This window comes from Pseudomyrmex gracilis, unplaced genomic scaffold (genome assembly GCF_002006095.1).
Source record: "Pseudomyrmex gracilis isolate BER0280 unplaced genomic scaffold, ASM200609v1 scaffold_927, whole genome shotgun sequence".
Lineage (NCBI taxonomy): Eukaryota > Metazoa > Arthropoda > Insecta > Hymenoptera > Formicidae > Pseudomyrmex > Pseudomyrmex gracilis.
The window spans coordinates 29474-35793 of record NW_018021511.1 but is presented as its reverse complement, the minus strand read 5'-3'; the positions used below and the strand labels follow the sequence as shown (position 1 = coordinate 35793).

General features: G+C 40.2%; 1 protein-coding gene across 1 annotated transcript; it reads right to left on the bottom strand.

Moving 5' to 3' along the window:
- Window positions 1-449: 449 nt before the first annotated feature.
- On the bottom strand, window positions 450-797 carry LOC109861693. Its single transcript, XM_020441451.1, has one exon. The coding sequence runs from the start codon at window positions 795-797 to the stop codon at window positions 450-452; it is 348 nt and encodes a 115-aa protein (XP_020297040.1).
- Window positions 798-6320: the final 5523 nt, after the last annotated feature.

The following is a 6320-nucleotide window of genomic DNA, read 5'->3' as shown; positions in this document are numbered from 1 at the left end:
CTGGGCCCCGCGGAAGTAATTTAGATTGCACTGCAGGAAGAGGGATAAGGGAGCCATTACGACACCGGTGACTTCTCCACCTCCATTTCTTTTTCCTGGGCTCTACTCGTAGAGGGCTATGCAGTCCCCTCTGCTAACTCCGGCGTTGCAGTTGGCGCCTGCAAGACGGGAGTTGCGTCCTTCTCGAAGGTAGGTGCAGGTCCACCTTTAGCGGCTCTCTGTGCCCGTTTAGCTTTTCCCTTGGGGATCGGGGCACAGGCCTTACTGCCGAGTCGGTGGGCCGCCGGCCGGCCGAGGTCGGCACATAGAGGATATCGGGGGGTCCGTTTGCACGTTGCCACAACGTGCCCCCGCTCTCCGCACCGGTAACACCGGCCCCTCCTATCCTCCTCCGGCGCGGTGTACGTGCACGTCGCAATGACGTGCCCGCGTCGGAAGCATCTGTGGCACTAAAGGGGCCGCCGCTCCAACACCTCGACCGGCGGCCTCACCCACCCCACCATTAGAGATCCAGCGTCCATCACCTTCCGCGCTTCTGCAACCGGGCACTGGATCCATGCCGTGAATAGCCGATTGGGAGAAGCGCGAGCTCGGTCGACTTTGACATCTGTCGGCCGACAATCCCCAACGGCGTCTCTCACTTCTTCCGGCGTATCTGAGTTATCCAGACTCCTGACCCGCAGTTTGCCAGTCTTGATTGGTCTGGTGACTCTTACCCGGAAATTCTCGGCCAGTGCGGACATCGCGGCAAAGAGCCTGTCCGCCTTGGCCTCACTATCTTTGCCGGGGATCTCCATTATGAGAACCCCAGTTACCGCTCGTTTTGGCCGGAGCTCAGAGATCCCGATGTCCGGCAGCTTTATTTGCGCTCGCATTTCAGCGAGCGCCTTCGCGACACCTTCCTCGTTTGCACCAGGGGCGGCGATAATGACAATTGCCACCGCACGAGGAGGTTTGCCCACCTTGGGGGATGTTGGGCGCTGGCCGGGCTTGGCTCCCGGGACCGCAGCCTTTCCACCCCCGGCCAAAGGAAGCGGCGCGGTTTTCGCCGCCTTCTTCTTCCCCTTTCTTCCCACCACTTGAGACCACGATGTCCCAAGTGGTTCTTCGATAGGCCTTGGGGCGGGGGGCTGGCGAGAGGGGCCGGGCTGATCCGGCGCGCGGGTGTTGTCCCGGTTTGTCGGAGCCGCGAGTTCCCCTCCGCCTGGCTTATCCGCCTTCTTGGTCTTCTTCTTTTTTTTCCCCTCCTGAGAGGGGAGAGAAGAATTACTCTTCGGGGGAGCGTTTGGTGGACGGGCCGGCGCCGCTCCCCTTTGGGCCTTGTTTTGCGGAGCCCTTGTTCTGGGGAGGAGGAGACTGAGAAACCATCCCCCCCCCCGCGCCCAACGTTGGGCGGAGGAGCCGGAAATGGACTTGCTCCCAAAAGATACTTAGTTGGGAGCGTACGGCGTCCATTAGCCGGCTCTTTATTTGTTTGAGGGTTTTCGGGCCCTCTTGTTCTCCCGCTGTTTAGGACGGAAGGTCACAGAGTTCGGCAGATTCCCCTGGATATTTCCGTGGCGGGAGACCTTCTCTCGGGGCCTTCCCGGGTGACGGAGGGGCCGCATCGCGAAAACCCCCGCGGCATCGGCGATGGGGGAGATGTCTCTATTTTCTTCCGCGGGGGTGGGGCTGCGGTCGAGGGAAGAGTGAAGGGGTGCCGATCCTCCGGCTTCTTCTTTTGCTTCTTCACCTCCCTCAAGCGATCCATCTTGAGGGACATGAATTCCTTTCTCATGTCTGGCTCTGGAACCTAATCTAACCTAACCTATTAATGAAGCATTATTTTTTAGATCCCAAAAATGCGTAAATTCATTATTTATTCTAAATAAGATGGAAAAGTTATTAAAAAAACAATTGCGTGGGTAAAAAAAATTGCTATATTTTTTTAACCAATTGATATTTTTTAAAACAATTTTAAGGAAAGATATTATTCCTTTGCACAAAAATTTGTACTTTTTAACATGCAATTGTCAGTTCTCAAATTTTTATGTATAATTTTTTTTTATTTATAAAAAATACAGTTCTATACTCGGGCTCTATTGCTGACACTAGAACTGTGTTTATTTTTACTACAATAAAATCCAAATGTTTTGGAAAAATAAAACAAGTATTTATAAATAAAAAGTGAGAATTGATAATTGCATGTTAAAAAGCACAAATTCTTGTGCAAAGAAGTAATTTCTTACTTTCCTTAAAATTGCTTTAAAAAATATCAATTGATTCAAAAGATATAGCAATTTCTTTTAAAACACGCAATTGCTTTTTTATTAACTTTCTCATTTTATTTGGAGTAAATAATGGTGGATTTACCCATCTTTGGAACATGAAAAATAATGTCTCATTAATAGTTTAGGTTCCAGAGCCAATTCGAAATTTAGCCACTTTTTAACATCCTTTTTTTATAGTCATCTTAATTAGTGAAAAAACAGTAACTTTGTTAGTAGCAAGAGAAATTAAGGTTATCAAGAAAATGTTATAATAGTAATATTTGAGCTGCTTACGTAAAAAAAAATGATTTAATATATACTGGATAAATAATACTAATAACAAATATTTGATTATTCTAAAGATATTTCAATTTATTTTGTGGATGTTAGTGATTAGTGCGAATACGGAAGTGCCTCGCTAACTTTCACGCTTCTCGGTTCCGCGAGCGGAAAGATGTCGAGAGAGGTATATGTTCCGAGAATTGCCGGCTGTTATCTTTGACTAGATCGATCACGAGCTTGCCGCAGAGTCATTCTCATCAATTTGCGCAAATTCTCAGCGCTTCTAGAAATTGATAGGGATGACTCCCGGCACGACACCGAGGGAAAAATTTGGCATGTTAGCGAGGAAGTACTGTATTTCAAGATTGTTTTTATTATTGACATGTCAGTAATTTGTAATATAAGCTTTTTGCTAAATACTGTCAAATAACACTGCTATAGGTTAGGTTTAGGTAACTCGTGTTTGGAAAAGTGAGAGTAAATAATGTGACAGTATTTGGTTGACTGACACTAATTAGAGTGTCAGTAATTAAACTATAAAGTGTCAGTAATAGATTAAAAAATTCTTTTTTATTTTGTATATTTTTAATTCAAAACAAGTGTTTTTAAAGTTCTCAATCTTTTATTAAAACCATATTAACAATGATATAGTAAAACATAACAATGATAAGCCACAAAACCATATACTTCTAAACCATATACTGCCTAAAAAATGCCACATAATAAACAATAATGACATTGTAAATTTTTAAGGTATTAATAATTGGATTATTTATCCGGGCGTGTTTTGTTTGACCACAATACGATTCGACACCGCTTGTTTCAACATCACATTATTAGACACAAATCTATTGGACACAAAATTATTCGACGCCACATTATTCGATATCGTACAATTCAACACCGAATTATTCGAAACCATACAATGCGACGCCAGAATATTCGACTATATATCAATAGAGATACGAACTTCACGGTTCGTCACTTCCGAGTCCGCGTGATATTACACCGCGCAAGCATACATGCACAAACGGTAGAAGACAGACACTTTGATTAACTCTCAACGGACGGCGTGTTTTTCGGCACCTTAATTTGCCGGACATTGGTCGTTTTCGACTTGGGCTTTTTAAAAATATTAAATATTTCTAAAAAAATATGAAACAATGTGTATATACTCTTTAAACTGTCTATTTTAAGACACCATCATTAAATTTAGTGAAAAAAAAAGTTTTAATTCATAATATTTAGCAAATATGACAACAAGAAAATTACTTTCTTCAGGAAGTAATTTTGCTCCAGACAAAAACGACCCATGTCCGTCCGTTGAGAGTTAATTAAAAAAATAGAAACCAATATCTTAAAAGATATGGCACACACACACACACACACACACACACACAAGAAGTGTAAGTCCGAACATGCAATCTCCACGCTATGCACTTTGAGTAACGCTAATGCTCGTAATTCTCTAACTTTCAAGCCTTTTAACTCAAGAAGTACTTAATAAAAAATTATTTTATTATACTGTTTTGTAAAGCTCTTGAAATAAGCTATAAGAAACATGCAATTAAAAAAAGGTATCATTTAAAAAATTTAATAAATGAATGATAAGTCGTTGAGAGCCATTTGCTGGATGTTATGCGGGAAATATGTCTATATATATATGTGCGTGTGTACACATATATAATCAAATTCACGTTTTTCACGTGAGTTTTTTTGAATTGTAATTACAATTCTAATAATCATATAGGATGCTCAATTTGCATCTCGTATATGAAGAACCCCGAATATCCCCCCAAATTAATTTAAAATATTGCGAAAAAAAACTCCTCAGCCAGGAGTCGAACCTGGAATCTCCGGCTTTCCGGGTTGTCGCCTTCCCTGTTAGGTTACCGAGGCACTTGGAGTTTGTTATTAGAATTGTAATTACAATTCAAAAAAACTTACGTGAAAAACGTGAATTTGATTATATATGTGTACACACGCACACATATATATATATATATAGACATATTTCCCGCATAACATCCAGCGAACGGCTCTCAACGACTTATCATTCATTTATTAGTTAAAGACTTCACAGAGCCCGAGATGAATCTCAGTTTTAATTGTTAAATTTCACGCTGTTGCACGAAGCGTTATTACAGTATCAAAAACATCTTCAAGAGATGTACATAGTATTGCGAGACAAACTCCAAGTGCCTCGGTAGCCTAACAAGGAAGGCGACGGCCTGGAAAGCCGAAGATTCCAGGTTCGACTCCTGGCTGAGGAGTTTTTTCGCAATATTTTAAATTAATTTGGGGAGATATTCGGGGTTCTTCATAAACGAGATGCAAATTGAGGATCCTATATGATTATTAGAATTGTAATTACAATTCCAAAAACTTACGTGAAAAAAGTGAATTCGATTACATATGTGTACACACGCACATATATATGGGTAATTCTCAAAAAAACGTAATCTTCGTGGACTGTAATCTCCATGGTATATTGACATAAAAAACATAGATAAGTTTTTTATATTGCATAGTNACGTATTCATATTACGAATGGTGACTTAAAATGGTATGAAAAAACATAATTCACCGCTATCCGTTAATTAATAATAATTATTTTTTATCAAAACTAAAAGTTGAAATTTACGCGTTCACAGAGAATCACCCATATATAGACATATTTCCCGCATAACATCCAGCGAACGGCTCTCAACGACTTATTATTTATTTATTAGTTAAAGACTTCACAAAGCCCGAGATGAATCTCAGTTTTAATTGTTAAAAAATTTAACTTGACCTTCATATGACATTGCAGACTTTATCCAAAATTTTCTTATTAACAGTAGGTACATTTTTTTAAGTCTTACAACTTTGCTTTTTACATATGTTTTGCTAGATACTTAATAGTTTTTGAGATTTTTTAGCGTTCCGGACTTTTTGGGAAGAACCCTGTATACAGAGTATCCCATTTAAGATGACATAGCAAAAAATCTTGTAGACAACTAATTTAACAAAAATAAGCTGCTACATGTCTTTCAGTATTTTGAGCGAAGATTCAAATAGCACTACTAGTTTTTTAATGCGTGAGCGTTTTCAAGGTCATTTAAAAGTCAACTTTTTTTTATATTGTAAATCTACACTTTTTATTTCGGAATCTTAATCTACAGAAAGCAACGCACAACTTTTGTCTAAAACAATTTTTTGTAGGATTTTTGTATTTTAAGATGTTCAGAGAAACAGCTCTTCAAGTTTTTGCTAAAACAACATGTATCGTCTATTAATATTGGTAATTTATTGTTTAAGAAGTTTTGATATTTCTTTCTAGATAAATATACAGAATAGGGGAACCCCCTTTGATCAGCTTCTTGTTTACATATATTATTAAGATTACCTTCTTGAGTAACAATATAAAGGTTTTAGTCGTCGCTCATTGTTTATAAAAAAGTTATGATCAAAAAAAGTTTCATAAATAAATCTTTTTTTCTGACATGTACATTTTGTGTGTGTTGAAAGCATGTAGGCAAGGGAGGCTGCGCCTCCCCCGCAGGTGGAGAGGCTTCGCACTTCTCCCTGCTCCCCCTTAAAAAAAATAGAAAAACAATTTCCGATTACAGGTCGCTTCATGTCGATAGTATGTACAGACGGCGTCATTAATTCGAAGAATAGGCGCGGGGATTACATAAAAAGTCCAGTTGATCCAAATATCCATTAGTCCCAAAATCGAGTGTCCAGTTGTGGACACCCGATTGCTACTAGTTAGTTAGTACGGCGCCCGTTGGCGCTACGAGCAAC